This window comes from Oncorhynchus tshawytscha, linkage group LG03 (genome assembly GCF_018296145.1).
Source record: "Oncorhynchus tshawytscha isolate Ot180627B linkage group LG03, Otsh_v2.0, whole genome shotgun sequence".
NCBI classification, from domain to species: domain Eukaryota; kingdom Metazoa; phylum Chordata; class Actinopteri; order Salmoniformes; family Salmonidae; genus Oncorhynchus; species Oncorhynchus tshawytscha.
In genome coordinates this window covers 15376486-15391122 of record NC_056431.1, presented here as the reverse complement: position 1 = coordinate 15391122, position 14637 = coordinate 15376486, and the positions used below count along the sequence as shown (strand labels likewise).

The 14637-nt window shown below is 42.9% G+C and overlaps 1 protein-coding gene across 9 annotated transcripts in view; it reads right to left on the bottom strand.

Moving 5' to 3' along the window:
- Positions 1–14637, bottom strand: part of LOC112228312 (protein cordon-bleu) — a 62532-nt gene that overhangs the window by 5400 nt on the left and 42495 nt on the right. For 8 of the 9 annotated variants that reach the window (XM_024393547.2, XM_024393520.2, XM_024393562.2 and 5 more), the window contains 4 exons: positions 9204–9786; positions 4243–4398; positions 927–1233; positions 22–143 (listed from right to left, as the gene is read on the bottom strand). In XM_024393547.2, the coding sequence (XP_024249315.1) occupies positions 22–143; positions 927–1233; positions 4243–4398; positions 9204–9786 (1168 nt within the window). The remainder of the gene's footprint in view (positions 1–21; positions 144–926; positions 1234–4242; positions 4399–9203; positions 9787–14637) is intronic. The other variant, XM_024393590.2, reaches the window with a different exon arrangement.

Here is a 14637-nt window from a genome sequence, read left to right as displayed (position 1 = left end):
TGTGTTCTACTGAAAGCTCACTTGCTAGATCAGCATCCAGATCAGCCAGAGTCTGGTTGAGCTGAGCGGTGAGCTCTGGGCCCTCGTCATAGATGTCCTTTGTTTTGCCTGCTTTGTCGTTGTGGCTGATATCACTGCTGTGTCTAAGGGAGGAGGGGGTAATACAAGTTACGTTTTGAACTGTTCTGCAGGTAGCATAAAAGGAGAACTCAAGTTAACTCAAAAATGTGAAAGTTACATTTAGATGATGGTGGAGTCTGCTGCCCTTGAAATATTTATTCATAGTACTTGTGTTTGAGTTTATATTTCTTTCACACTTAGTTCAAGATGTCCACTGAGCATTCCTCTGTTTTATTCATGTGTTTATTTTCTAAACTAAAAAAGGCATGGGGGTTATATCCCTGCTCTTCTTGGCCAAGCCAAAGAGAACCCTCCTCCTGCATACTAGGTAGAGCCTATTTTCCTGAGAAAAACCCCAGAGCCCTCACTTTAGAGGCCAGCAGATTTAAGTGACGCTGCAGACTTTGGAAGGTAGCCCCTTAGCTTCAACACATGTTGACTGCAGTGACTCAGTCAAGAAGCACTGTTGGCGCAGTAAAACAGGCCTTTAAAAACAAGCCGGTGCAGAAACGTGCGAGACGTGAGATAGCTGACTAATTAGTGAGAGACGCGAGGCAGAACTGAGAACTGGGAGCGAGGAGGGAGTAGGTAAATCATAGGGAGGATCTGACTCGTTGGTTGACTGGGCCATCTAAGACTAGGTAACCTTCCAATGAGAAAAGCAGCTTTAGCTAGGGTCTGCAACTAGTAGTAGTAAGTGCATACGGGTAGGATAACTAAGAATGAATAATTGAAAGTGTGCACCCTGAACATTGCCATGATAACGCAGTGAGCAGAGCAGGTGAGTGGCAATACAGTTAGAGTACCTGTGTCTGGAGCCCCACGTGGCACAGCCCTCATCACTATCACTAGAACAGTCCTTGGTGAGGGGATGGATCATGGGGTGAGAGGAGCCAGAAGAGTCCAGGGAGAGGCTCCTGTCAGGGGAGGTAGGGTGAGTGGTGTCGGAGGCCGAGGGGGAGCTGACCAGGCCAGAGTCCTCAGCCATGCCCTCGGAGGCTGCATAGCCCTGATCCTGGAAGCTGCCACTGCTGCCCATAGATAAAGTCTCCTCTTCCTCTGTGTCTGGGGTCTGGGGTCCTGCCACAGAGAGCTGCTGAGAGTGCAGCCAAGCTGGGGTCCGGGTAGAGGGGTGGTAGACATGATCATCATCAACAACAATCATCAGTATTATTATCAGTATTATCGACTGACAGAAGAAAGCTGTATAATGAATCGAAATAAGCTAATATAGTTAATGGTATCTGTGGTCTATTGAGAAGAACAGTTCACAGCAACAACATGTGCATGAAAAAGGAGGGATGCAGTGAAGGGGAAGAGTGAGAGAAATATTATTATACAATGTTAGCTAGACATACATTCGGAGACACACACACACACACACTTGTGGCTCAATGAAACCTCTACGCTGATGGGCAGGCTTAAACCTTATGATCCTGTACTCAGTATTTCCCATGAACGATATTGACATGTTGCATCATATACCGTAGTCCAATGGTCTCCCACTTGGCTTTGGAGCAAAACATTTAGATTGTATAACGTCTCACTTATCATCAAGCCAAAAGCAGGAGCATTAATGTATATTCCATTTCTTAGGTTTACAGTATTATCCAGCCAGCATGCAGAGCACATCACTGAGAAGTTGTTAGAGAGATGATTTAAAGCCCCCTAACCCCTGAGTGACCTTGGCTCCAATATGTGAGTGAGTGAGTGAGTGAGTGAGTGAGTGAGTGAGTGAGTGAGTGAGAGAGAGCTGGGCCTGTCAACTTCAGGCAGAGCTGTAATGGTGAAGAGAGCCTGTTCCTGGAGATCCAGTGACTCACAGTGGCCTTCCCAACCCTTTCCCAGCACTGGCTTAGTCATGCCAGCTGCGACCACAGCCAGCACACACACACTCTCCCTAATCACCAGACACACACTGACTTTACCCAAAACAGCCAAAAACACTCTCGCACACAACCTCAAGCACATGCACAGCATATCCCTATCCAAAACAAAATCTTACACAAACATGAACTCATGCTTGCTCCCATCACATAAACCCAAACCATGCACAAACCAAGTCAAGACACTCTGGCAGTAACTCTCTCTCTGTGCCAGTAACAATCTCACCCACATCCAGTCATAGACATCTATCATCTCTCTTTCCACAACATACTGAAACAGACTAAGCCACATTACCAGCACACACAGAACAAAATCCCAATCACAAATAATTTCCTCATGGCCTCAATAAACAAGTGGTCTTTAAAGTCTTTAATGTTAAATGAAATGATAAAATATTAATGTTTTCATGCTTGTCCATTTCAAGGAAATCCTTGATGTCAATGATCTATCATGCTAATTTTGCACTTGTGATGATAAACATGTTTTTAAAGTGCTTTTTTGTACAATATAACACAATTAAAAACCCATATAAATGCTGATATTGACAAAGGCACTTAAAGGAGGGCTGAATATCTGGATAGGCCAATACAGAATAGTTATTTATTTCACTCACTCACACATCCAACTTAAAAGCTAAAAACATGTAAACAAGAGTGTCTTCTATATAGCTATCATAACTTCTCACCACTGATATGTTGTCGCAGTGAAGCTGCTTCTCACAAACCCACTAATACTAACTAATGTCCCAGGAGTTCATCTCAAACAAAGGATGAACCCTCCACATAAAAAGTGTAATTGATTTATTGGTCACTCCTTAATGGAGACAACCAATCAGCATGCAGAGAAAAAACAGCCTGGTTTCTAGATACTAACCATTACAAACACTAAGCAATAATATAGAAATCTATACCACCACCATCAAATCATTGATTTGGAGATATCGTATGACTTTCCTTATACCCTCATTTCAAAATGTCTCCATCAATCACTCCACGCTCAATACATGTATGGCTATCTCATCTGCACTTAAACAGCCTACTGAACACACACATTCCTGTCCCCATCAGCCCTCACACATCAATCTCCTCTTAGTTCTCTACTGTACCAACCACTGTATAACTAGCTGAAATACAAAACGGCTTATAGTTTATACTGTATATACAGACATTTATAAAAACAAGCCACAAACACAAGGAAAAGGAAGCCCCATTCCACAAGAGGGATTTGAAAGCGCAGAGATGGGAAAGAAAGTCAGTTCAAGGGGCAGTTCTAAGAACAGAATAAGAAGGATGGAAGGAGCAGAGGTCCAGCAGGAAGAGACGAAGGTGTAGAAGAAGCGAGGGAGGAGAGGAAGACAGTGAGAGGACGGCAGGCCAGAGAAGTCTGTCTGTCTGTTCACCGAGGCTTGGAGAACGGGAAACGGACAGGGGCACAGCAGTAGACTGTGGAGGGGAGAGGCAGAGAGAGGGAAAAGAAGACATAAGATAGAACTAGGACAGGATAGATAAAGGTGTTCTGGAGCCCTGGAGAAAGAAGTTGCCGCTATCGCAGCCTGACAACAGAAACATAAATCACAGCCCTTTACAGACAGCAGGAGATAAAAAAAAAAACATGGGATGAAAACCTCACAGGTTGATTAACGTTGCGTCTTAAATGCCACACTATTCCCTATATAGTGCATTACTTTTGAACAGAGCCCTATAGGCCCTAGTCAAAATAAGAGCATTATATAGAGAATAGGGTACCATTTGGGATACAAGGAACTTTACTGTCACAACTGACTTTCAGCATTGGGCTCAGCTTGCCTATCAGCCTGTCTGTTATAAAGGCAGCCTCATAACTGTTTAACTGACTGCAAAGGAGATGAACCACGTGGAAAGCCTGGATAGAATGTCCACATGAGCTGGACTACACATTAAGAGGGAAAACTGTGATACACACAGAGATTGATTTCAACATGTTAGTCATTTAGCAGAAGTTCTGAACCAGAGCAACTTACAGTACATGGTACTGGTCCCCTCTGGGACTCAAACCCACAACCTTGGCATTGCAAGCACCATGCTCTACCAACTGAGCCACGCGGGACATTCAAGAACAACTATGAAGTTCAGGGAGGGAAGCAGCACTGAAAAAGGAGAGGAGTTAGAGGAAGACATGAAGGTTGGAAGGAGAGTGGCTGGCTGCCGGAGGGAAAGGCAGCCCAATAGTAGAGGTCAGCTGGGATGAAAGACCTACACTGAGGGGCCTCCTCCATGTGGTTCTCTGGTGAGGCATCGGGGGAGTCTGGGTCTGAGGGAGGGGGAGGGTACGGCTCTGGTGAGGGGATGACTAACTGGGGGAGCTCCCGTACTGGGGTTCGCAGAGGTTTAAGTGGCACTGGATGCTCAGCACCTAAAGAAAAGGAAGGATGCAGCAACACTGGGTGTTAGAATGGGGGAAATCAATCGGCTTGAGAAAGTTTCATTGAAAAACACAAGTTCTGTATGATCATTCAAATAAAATAAAACAGGAAATACAACTGTTAAAAATAATATTGCCTTTGTTCATCATACTGTGCAGAATGAAGTTACTTTTTTTGAAAACATTAAACAATAAACAAAATACACAAGGCAATCAATGAATGGCTACATTAACAAATTACTGAAAGCTGCTTATAATGCTTAATGTATGTGGGGAAAGTACAGTAAAGCTACTCGCTTGAAGGGAAGCTTCTCAGTGGCAATTGTGTTGCTTGCTGATCAGAGTCTCTAATCAGAGCCCCTTAAACAGAGCAGAGCAGAGATCACATCAGACTCTATACCCCAGACTCCAGCTAAGGGAGATAGAAATGGAGCTTCACAAAACACTCCAGGCCAGGGCCGGACTACCCCATTTGGGGCCCGTTTTAGAAAAACGGATTCGTTTTTTAGGAAAACAGCTAACTTCCTGCATTTCAACACGTTTTGTAAAGCTATTCTACACATTTTGTCATGAGTCTGAGAATATGTTGCAATTCTAAAGCTAATTTCCTGCAATTCCACACTTTTTGTCATGGGTCAGAGAAAAATGTTGCTGCTTGATAGCTAATCTCATGCTGTTGTTCACATTTTGCCATGAGGCTGAGAGAAAATGTTGCAGTTTTAACATTTTCACCCGTGAGTTCCAAATATCTGATTTGTTATGCACCCGACGTTAGAATGCACTGTTCCAAAATATGATTGATGCGCAACAGGACAGTTAACCCACACTGCCTGCTAATTATCTATAGGCTGTTTCAACTTGTCAATTTCAAATGATTTTCTAACAACAGTTTGAGTTGAGGTGTGTTCCGCCGCCTCATTAATTCACATAAAAGTAGCCCATTTCACTGTAGCAGACAATTTATGTTTGAGGCTTTACTGAGCCGGACAAACCTCTCTCTTCGAGGAGAGCCCAAGCACCTCCCCAGTGTTTCCACAGATCAAATATGCAGATATTTGCGCAGTCTTACACAAACTATTTCCCCCTGGCACATTTCCTGGCTGGCGCTCGCATTGCCTTCATTGTTGTTTTCCTTACAAATAATAACTTTGGACATGTGTGCGTTCCTATCAAAGTAAGTGCCTTGATTTCTGTATATCGTGTTGTCTTTTCTACTGCAGCCTAGTAGCCTAGTGGTTAGAGCGTTGGACTAATAACCGGAAGGTTGCGAGTTCAAACCCCCAAGCTGACAATGTACAAATCTGTCGTCCTGCCCCTGAACAGGCAGTTAACCCACTGTTCCTAGGCCGTCATTGAAAATAAGAATTTGTTAACTGACTTGCCTGGTTAAATAAAGGTACAATTAAAAATAAATACAGTATGTATGTATTGAGCATAATGTATTTACAGTTTTATTCATGTTTTTAAGTATTGGTGACAAGTAATGCATTCCGATTATTGCATAGATTGTAATGGACACCTTTGATGTGTGTAAAATACTTTTTTGAAGGTTGTACTGATTATGATGAGCTAATGCTAAGCTATTTGCCAGCTATGTGTGATGCCATGTTTGTTGACATTATACAATGCATTCTGGGTGTCACGTAAACATCTGTCAGACAAAATATGTTATAATGAGGAGAAGGAATGGTTCACAAATCTTTTGAGTAAACTTCTGGAATTGAATGAAGGGAAGTGAATGATCGTAGACAACATGACCCCTTCAACATGCATACTGCAAACAGACCAAACTCATCTTGCCTCCTCTTATTATCTTTGGTTGACGCGAAAAAAAACAAAACAGTGTGGCGTGCACACACTACCCATCGTTGGATTACATTAGATTTTTAGAAAGCGTTTTACTCAATTATTTAGATCAATGGTGAGCTCACCCTTTATGTGATGAATTGTAAATGGTTATTTCTAGGGCATTCCAATTCACATTGTGGTTTCTGTTATCTAAATATGACTGCTTGTGTTACGTCAAATCTTTCCTCTGTTAGCACTAGGACTAATGTAGCCTACATGTTCCGGTTTGCATGATTGTGTTATGCTGTCGCTACTTCTGTGAATGTCTGAACATTGCATCAAAAATAAACGGGTCACATTTAGGACATAACTTTGTAAGGACTGTGTTTGTGCAAAATGTCTCTGTGAAAAAACAGTGTGGCCAGCTCAAATGCTGACTGTTGCATCAATCGAAACATCCAGGGGGTTTCAGAACAGTAGGTAACTTGACAAAACAAGAATCTCCATATCTGGTGTTTTATGTAGAAGTGTATAATCACAATTAGTCAACTATAGATTTTCAGAATATTGTCATCTTGGATTTCCATATTAAAAGGGAGTCTGCTTTGACTCATATCAGTGATCACATACATAGTATGAGCACACAGCGGCAGTAAACTCAGAAACATTCAGATAAATCTGACAGAAATACTGATGGCAAAGGGTGGACTGGAGCTGAACGGCCTGCCACGGGAGTGTAACTCTGTGTTGGTCCTAAATAGCACCCTATTACCTATATAGTGCACTACTTTTGACCTGGGCCCATAGGGCTCTTGTCATAAATAGTGCCTTATAAGGGAATAGGGTGCCATTTGGGATAAAACCAGTAACAGGCTGATGTAATGGCAGCCAGTGCTGAGCGATGTGAGCAATATGTCAACGTATGCCTCACGCATCCCTTACTCAGCAGCTGATGGACTGCAAGGAGTAGAGCTGGCCGTTGGAGTGACTGACTCTGTGCCTCAGCCCCTTTAGATGATTGACTGTGTTCCAGGTGTGACAGCTAGCGCCACAAAAATATGTACCTAGCTACGGGACTTAAACGCACACAGCAGATTAAGATGAGAGATTCCCTATTGTCAGCACTGAAGATAACGTAAGACGTGGGGTAAGAAACACACCCTTCAGAGGCTAACAGATGATCTGCAGGCCCTTTAAAAACACTGAGGGGACACGCACACACACACACACACACACACACACACACACACACACACAATGGGTGGGTGGTGGATTGAATGAAACAGCCCCAATTGAGTGAGTTGAAATCTCAGTTTTTTTCCAGACAGAAAATGTATTTTAAGATGAGAATCAACGATCGAAAAACCACCTATTTTTTTCACTATGATGTGAGAGAGAAGAAGCAAAGCAGAGCGAGAGCGAGAACAGACGAAAAGAGGACAAGAGTACAGACGAAAAGAGAACAGAAGAAAAGAGGAAAAGAGCACAGAGGAGCAGTGTGCCATGTGAGAGAGTAGAGAGATATCTGAGGTTCTTTCTCTCCACACAGTTGGAGAGGCAGGAAACAACTGCGCTCACATACATTATAGAACATAAACAATGATTATCTTTAGCCCACAGGGGTTAAATAAGGGGAAACATCTAAAATCCCTGTAGTACATCATCCCTAATTGATGCATGTCATCTATTTATTTTACAGACTGTACAACCGATGATGTACAACCCATAAATATACAACTTCAGATCAGAACATAATGATTTGTTTTGTTATGTTTTGGGGAAGTCTAGTTGTTCTGCCTTGTGAGCAATAGATGTCTGTCGGTCTGACAGTCTATTAGAAAGGTCTGTGGGTCTGACAGGGTCTTCCCAGCAGAAGTCTATTAGAAAGGTCTGTGGATCTGACAGGGTCTTCCCAGCAGAAGTCTATTAGAAAGGTCTGTGGATCTGACAGGGTCTTCCCAGCAGAAGTCTATTAGAAAGGTCTGTGGATCTGACAGGGTCTTCCCAGCAGAAGTCTATTAGAAAGGTCTGTGGATCTGACAGAGTCTTCCCAGCAGAAGTCTATTAGAAAGGTCTGTGGATCTGACAGGGTCTTCCCAGCAGAAGTCTATTAGAAAGGTCTGTGGATCTGACAGGGTCTTCCCAGCAGAAGTCTATTAGAAAGGTCTGTGGATCTGACAGGGTCTTCCCAGCAGAAGTCTATTTGTTCTGCATAGTGTCTTGGGAGTAGCAGAGGGGAGGGAGGCACACCCAGGTCTATAAATCAACTCCCCAGAGCTGTCTGCTTTAAGTGCGTCCACTGCACTAAACACTTCATCCCTCAACCTCTCTCATCCTCTCCAAGCTAAATAAATCTGGTCCACTTCAACTAGTTTCAAGAAAAGACATGGAGGGTAAAGCAATCGATATAACTCCAGTCTTGTGCATGTTGTTCCCTTGTTAGATTAGGTAGGACAGTGATTATTTTAGGCTGGAGAAATGTCATATTCTACAGTACAGTGCATCAATAGGAATAGCGAGCCTAATAGCAATGCTATTTCACCTGGTTTACTAAGGAAAGATTGTACAAAACGTAAGGCATTCAATCAAATCTGCAGCACTGCAATCCCGGCCAACTCCTGTCCTGTGACATAGTTTAAAAAAAAGTTTATGCTGCCTTGGGTCCCTACTGGCTAAATGACTGTACAGGTATCATGTCTACCACCAGTGACTCAGTTCAGGTTCAGGGGAACCCATTATAGTGAAAAGTGGAAGCAATCCTTGAGGGTGTTCTCCAATTGGGTTAAACCAATTGGGTGAGATCATTAAGGAGCCTACCTAGGCCAGGGTTGTTACACTGTTATATGACTGCTATGACAAACATCTTGTGAGTCAGTGCTCAACATGGTGCAAAGCACGTTCTGTCCCTTCATCTACCTCTGAACACTGACTGGAACAGCCTGCGGGTTGACGGGAGAGAACTCAATCAGCCTCTTTACATTGACTATATGTGTACTGATGATACTGACCCATGGCACTGTGTCTGTTGTTCTCTTTCTCGTCTAGTTTCAGGCCAAGAGCAGACTCTCCTCTGGTCTCCTCCGGTGTGTTGCTGCGGGACGAGTCGGGGGTGGGCTTGGCAGTGCTGCTCCTGGGGGCGGAGTCAACCTTTTCAATCTTGCTGGTAGGGGCGACATTGACCATAGTCTTGCTCCTGGGGCCGGTGTCAACCTTCCTGGGGGCGGAATCTTGGGAGGAGTCAGCCATGGCAGCAATGTTGATGGGGGTGGAATCAGGGCCGGGCTTGGACACATCAGCCCTGCTAGAGGCGGAATCAGAGTCGGCCATTGAGGTGTCAGCGACAGAGGTGCCGGCGGCGACCCCACTACTGCTACTGCTGTAGACAGACCCATTGCTCAGCTCAGAGCCAGAGTCCTCCTCTGCAGGCAAGCTGGGGGTAGGCGAGCTGGGGGCTGGGGAGGGAGAGGGGGCCATCTGGACAGAGGTGAGAGGTGCTGGGGTGCTAGGAGCTGGGGTGACAGAGGTAGCAGGGGTAGGAGGGGGTGCCGGGGCCTTCCTCTTCCTCAGTGTACTCTCTGAGTCAGGAGCCCCCTGAGAGAGAGCGAGAGAGAGAGAGAATGAGTCATGGGCTTAACTCCCCCTAGCCGTGACAATATACCCTATAAATAATTTATTCTTGGACATCTTCACTGCTCATTATCATTATTAAAAGGTGCACCGTGCAAAATTGCGCCGCCATTTCCTGGTTGCTAAAATTCTAATAGTTCACCTAATTTCAATTTATGTTACAAAACAGGCAATCATTGTACTATCTAAACCGATGTGAAATATCTTTTCCATAACCAAAAATATTGTATTTCCAGCAGTTTGAAGCTGGTGTACAAAACCCAAAGTGAAAGATGCAAAAAAAAAACTTAAGAATGGGAAGCATGGAAAGAGCACATAGAACAGATCAAATGCTTATTATACTTGCTTTCAATGAGAATGACATAACTAACATTTCTATGTGAATTTGGTCAGGTCAGCCAAAAAGTTACATATTATTGCTGCCTTATACAACAAAACAATGTGTGACTCATTTAATCTCAACATATCCTCTGATCCTTGAGGCATGAACATAAAAACACTTTCAAACATTTTTGGTAGCCATTTCAAATCTTTTCATGGGAATCAAATCAATTCAAGCTTTATTTATATAGCACATTTCAGACATGACTGCAACACAGGGCGCTTCACAGGAAAAAACATAAATAAAAAACTATGAAAATAAAAACAAATATTTACTACACAACAAACATAAGTGGATAGAAACTAAAGAACAATAAAAACTGAAACACTTAAAAAAGCATCCTAAGGAAAAGGTGTGTTTAAGGTGTGTTTTAAGATCTCTTTTAAATATGTCCACAGTTTCAGCCCACCTCATGTTCTCTATCAGGCTATTCCAGAGGCTGGTGGCATAGTAACTAAAGGCTGCCTCTCTATGCATCTTGGTCCTAGGCTTTGGGATAGTTAAAAGGCCAGTGCCAGAGGACCTGAGGGACCTACTGGATAGATAACTCAAAAGCATGTCTGACATGTACCGAGGTGCACAATCATGGATTGATTTAAAAACCAATAGAACAATATTAAAATGAATTCTAAAACTCAGAGGCAGAGACTTTAAAATGGGTGTTATGTGGGCTCTCCGTCTGGTCTTGGGCAGTACCCATGTTGCAGCATTCTGTATGTTTTGCAGTTGACCAGTGACTTTATTGGCCAGACCAGACAGGAGAGCATTACAGTAATCAAGCTGCTTGTAACAAAAGTATGGATGAGTCTCTCTGTATCAGCCTGAGATAGAAACGGTCGCACCTTTAGCAATGTTCCTCAGGTGGTAAAAAGCTATTTTGGTCACATTCTTAATGTGTGAATCGAAACTTAGATCAGAATTGAACATGACCCATAGGTTTTTTATTACCTGGTGTTTTCTTTGTTGCCTGTGAATCTTATTTGACCGTAATGTTGTGCGTGACCTAAAGCTTTACATTGATCAAAAAAGGTGTTGTGTGAGTTTGGGCGCATAAGCCTCATCTCAAAATAGTTGTGATAGGAGAAAACTGAGGATGGATAAACAACATTGTAGTTACTCCACAATACTGTTCTAGTTCACAGGTTGAAAAGAAGGAAGCCATTACAGAGTACATATATTTCATAACATGCATCCTGATTTCAACAAGGCAATAAAGTAATACGGCAGAAAATGTGGCAAAGCAACATTAAAACTTCAATTCTAAAATAGTCATTAACTTTCTGCCCTGAATACAAAATGTTATGTTTGGGACAAATCCAATACAACACATTACATACATTTTTCGTGGTATCCAATTGGTAGTTACAGTCTTGTCTCATTGCTGCAACTCCCGTATGGACTCGGGAGAGGCGAAGGTCAAGAGCCGTGCATCCTCTGAAACATAACCCAACCAAGCCACATTGTTCTGGACACAATGCCCCACTTAACCCGGAAGCCAACCACACCAATCTGCCTAGAAGGCCAGCATCCCGGAGTCGCCTCTTCACTGTTGATGTTGAGACGGGTGTTTTGAGGATACTATTTAATGAAGCTGCCAGTTGAGGACTTGTGAGGCGTCTGTTTCTCAAACTAGACACTCTAATGTACTTGTCCTCTTGCTCAGTTGTGCACTGGGACCTCCCTCTCCTCTTTCTATTCTGGTTAGGGCCCGTTTGCACTGTTCTGTGACGGGAGTAGTACACAGCTTTGTATGAGATCTTCAGTTTCTTGGCAATTTCTCGCATGGAATAGCCTTCATTTCTCAAAACAAGAATAGACTGACAAATTTCAGAATAAAGTTCTTTGTTTCTGGCCATTTTGAGCCTGTAATTGAACCCACGAATGTTGATGCTCCAGATACTCACCTAGTCTAAAGTAGGTCCGTTTTATTGCTTCTTTAATCAGGACAACAGTTTTCAGCTGTGCTAACATAATGGCAAAAGGGATTTTTAATGATCAAATAGCCTTTTAAATTGATAAACCTGGATTAGCTAACACGACGTGCAATTGGAACACAGGAGTGATGGTTGCTGATTGTGGGCCTCTGTACGCCTATGTAGATATTCCATTAAAAATCAGACGTTTCCAGCTACAATAGTCATTTACAACATTAACAATGTCTACACTGTATTTCTGATCAATATGATGTTATTTTAAATGGACCAAAAATGTCCTTTTCTTTCAAAAACAAGGACATTTCTAAGTGAACCCAAACTTTTGAATGGTAGTGTGTGTGTGTATGTATGTATGTGTGTATATATATATATATATGTATGTATGTGTGTATATATATAAATATATGTATATATATTTATTTATTTTTTGCTAGGTAGCGTTAGCTTGCAATAGTCGGCTGTACCTGCGCCAAAACGCCGGTATTTTTCATCCTATAGCTTGTTCTCCATCTTCTTTTTAAATAGTGAGTCAACATGTTTTCAGCACTTTTATTTCCATGCCTGATAAAAACATTTTCTCATGCTCTCTTGTCTCTCTGCAGCAGACATAGTGAACATCAATTCGCAATATCAAATTGCAATACTATAGAATCATGATGTTGTGATAAATTCTGCAACCACAGTCAGAATTGCAATACATATCGTATCGGCACCTACGTATCGTGATAATAACGTATCATGAGGTCCCTGGCAATTCCCAGACCTAATTAAAATGGGTCAACACCTCCTTATATCTTCAACAAATTTTCCCCCTGCTACAAACTATCTGTACTACCACTACTACTGTCATCTGTCTGCATGTCAACTGGTGAGCTGTTTATGAACTCCAGTAGAGAGACCATAGATCTGGAAAGACAGCACAGCATGGGCAGCCCCATTGCGTCGTATGCTCCTACTGAAAGGGATATTATTGCTTCCTTATACAACAAAACAATGTGTGATCCCTGTACCTCAACCTGTTCTCTGATCCTGGAGGCATGGACATAAAAACACTTCCAACTGTGTTTGGCGGGTACTTCAAACCATTGCATGGGAATCCTATTTGACCGTAATGTGTGTGACCTAAAGCCTTACATTGAACAAAAAGGTGTTGGCATGAGTTGGGGTCGGGAGTGCATAAACCTCTTCACAAAGGCGTTCCTCACCTTTTCTATGGTTGCACATATCATCTACGCAAGGGTGAACTTTGATGTCTAAATATTTAAATGTGTGTGACAGCACCGATCAAGTTCGTAAAGAACAAAATTACCATATATTTTCATCAGCCTCAACTCTATTTGTGTGTGTGCAACGTGTGCAAATATGGTACAAAGGTGAAGTAAAAAATGTACCTCAAATGTGAATGAAATGGATCAGCGCTTCCGTCGCTCTTTGACAAATTGTCCCCCCCCCTGCTACAAACCATCTGTACTACTACTGTCATCTGTCTGCATGTCAACTGGTGAGCTGTTTATGAACTCAATGACCCAGGCCTCCAGTACAGAGACCATAGATCTGGAAAGACAGCACACGTTCTATCCTTCCAAATGGCATCCTCTGTGACAGCCCTGGGGCTGCCCATGCTACCTCCATTGTAAAGTAGTCATCCAGAGCCCTCTATCTTCATGGCAGAGACAGACAGCCATTACCCTGGTATTACTATTCACTCGACCACTGACAGACTAACTCCCCATGCTTCCTCATCTTACACGCTCCATTAGATCCACAAAGTTGACCTGACACAACTCACTGTCTCAAAACTATCCAGTAAATGTATGGTCCAATGAGAAATATTCATCACTCTCTAAAGTGTGTGTGCAAATGGTTTATATTGCAGGCGTTATGCTTCCAACATATATATCAGATTTAGACGGGAGCTAAACCATTGCCATGCAGGGTTATTAAATATACTAAGCAAGGGAGGCTTTGGTCTCCATTTGGCCAATCTTATGTACATGTTCCCCAGACTTAAATTGGCTCCTCTAAATCCCAAAGCACACCACTCAGCCACTTTAAACAGTAATCCATAGCTGAGCAACACAATCAATTCCCTTGGTATGTTTACACTCTAGTACAACTGTAGTATGGAGCATTCATAGAGAATGGCCTGATTACAGCCTGTGAGAGGACGCCGTCGCTTCGTTCAGCTGCACTGTATTGTCTTTCACTCTGAAGAGCAGCCAATCAGTCACACACGTGCACCCACATGGTCATGCACACATACGTACTCACACACGCACATCCATCTTCATATCCCAGTCAGTCCTCCATTACAGCTTCAACTTTGCCCCACATGCTATGGTATGCCAGAGACCGACAAGTATGAACGGTGGTGTGATGGTGGAGTTGGTGGAGGTGCATACACAGTTCAGGGAGTTTACGCAACTCTACCTCTGTAAAGAAGTGCAAGGTGGCGGGCAGTAAGTAACACAGCGTTCCAACCACAATGACTCAATCCCA